This window comes from Triticum dicoccoides, chromosome 2A, assembly GCF_002162155.2.
Source record: "Triticum dicoccoides isolate Atlit2015 ecotype Zavitan chromosome 2A, WEW_v2.0, whole genome shotgun sequence".
Taxonomy (NCBI): domain Eukaryota; kingdom Viridiplantae; phylum Streptophyta; class Magnoliopsida; order Poales; family Poaceae; genus Triticum; species Triticum dicoccoides.
The window spans coordinates 73,328,636-73,330,276 of record NC_041382.1 but is presented as its reverse complement, the minus strand read 5'-3'; the positions used below and the strand labels follow the sequence as shown (position 1 = coordinate 73,330,276).

Genomic DNA, 1,641 nt, shown 5'->3' with positions numbered 1-1,641 from the left:
GTCCTTTTGTTTGTCAAGTTGTGGGCCAAACCTAGATCTGAAATTTTGTGACGTCAGTTGTACGCGTTCTTTCTATGTGTGAAATTTTGTGATGTCAGTTGTACGCGCTCTTTCTATGTGTCATGATTTTCTTTCCAGATTCTTGACAACTTTCAGCTTCAGGGTTTGTTTTACTATAATGTCGTATGATGTCTTAATTTTATTTTCATAGCTTTATTGCACTAGTTGGGCTAACTGCTCACCAGTATGTGCCTCGAGAATCAAACAGGTGTCGATGAAGATGTCCCCAAACTGAATTCTCCCTCGGTTTTGCTTCCAAACCGGAATCTTATTTGCCCAGAAGCAGCGCCCCTACGCCTATACATACGTGTAGCGCGCATTCCTCTCCCTCTCACCTTGAAACCACCATCACGATCACCGCCTAGCACGAAGCGCTGCGAAGCCCAGCTTGCTTCAGTTCACCGGCATGGCGTACCGAGTGCTGGAGGTCACGCTCCTGTCAGCCAAGGACCTCAAGAGCGTGAACCTCATCACGCGCATGGAGGTGTACGCGGTGGCGACCATCTCCGGCGACCCCATCACGCGCCAGTGCACCCCGCCGGACCCGCACGGCGGCCGCAACCCGACCTGGAACGCCACGCTCCAGTTCGCCGTGCCGCCCACCGCCGAGGAGGCCACGGGCGGCTGCCTCCACATCCTCCTCCGCGTCGAGCGCATCTTCGGCGGCGACCGCGATGTCGGCGAGGTCATCGTGCCCCTCTCCGAGATCCTCTCCGGCGTCGGCCACGGCGCCGACTACGGCGCCCACAGCATGCCGCAGTTCGCGTCCTACCAGATCCGCAAGGTGCACCGCACCGAGGTGCGCGGCCTGCTCTACCTCACGTACCGTCTCGGCCCCGTCGTCCTGCCGGAGCCCCATCTGGAGATACCCGTCGACGAGTGGCCCGTCGTGGCGTACCCGGCGAAGCAGGTGATGCCGCCGCCGCCGCCTCCACCGCAGGCTGCTTGGCCCGGGTATGTGGCCGCGGCACCGCCGGCGAAACCACCTGCCGGCTACGTGGCTGTGCCCCCGCCTCCACCTGCAAAGCCGGCCGGCTACATGGATGTGCCGTTTTCGCCTGAGAAAGCACCCGGGCATACGGCATGGCCGTCTCCAATACCTTACTGGTACGGGCCCGCGCCATCACCTGCAAAGCAAGAAGGGCATGCCGCCGTGCCGCCGTCGCCGAAACCTTCTGGGTACGGGACCGCGCCATCGCCTGCAAAGCAAGAAGGGCATGGCGCCGTGCCGCCGTCTCCGAATCCTTATGGGTACGGGACCGCGCCGTCGCCTGCAAAGCAAGAAGATCGTGCGGCCGTGCCGCCGGCGACTCCAAAACCTTCTGGGTACGGGACCGCGCCATCGCCTGCAAAGCAAGAAGGGCATGTCGCCGTGCCGCCGTCTCCAAAGCCAGCCGGTGGACATGTCGCCGTGCCGCCGTCTCATGAGCCATCCGGTCGGGTGGTGTCCATGCCGCCTTCTCCAAAACCAGTCGGGCGTGTGGTGTCTATGCCACCGTCTTCTCCGAAACCATCCGGTCAGGTGATGTCCATGCCACCTTCTCCAAAGCCAGTGGAACGTGCGGTGTCCATGCCGCCGTC

The 1,641-nt window shown here is 61.4% G+C and overlaps 1 protein-coding gene across 1 annotated transcript; it reads left to right on the top strand.

Annotated features, from left to right (window-relative positions):
• Positions 1-382: 382 nt before the first annotated feature.
• On the top strand, positions 383-1,639 carry LOC119357619 (protein SRC2-like; the record flags this gene model as incomplete). Its single annotated transcript, XM_037624504.1, has 1 exon — positions 383-1,639. A coding segment is annotated over exon 1 (1,173 nt), but the record flags the coding sequence as incomplete, so codon positions are not given.
• Positions 1,640-1,641: the final 2 nt, after the last annotated feature.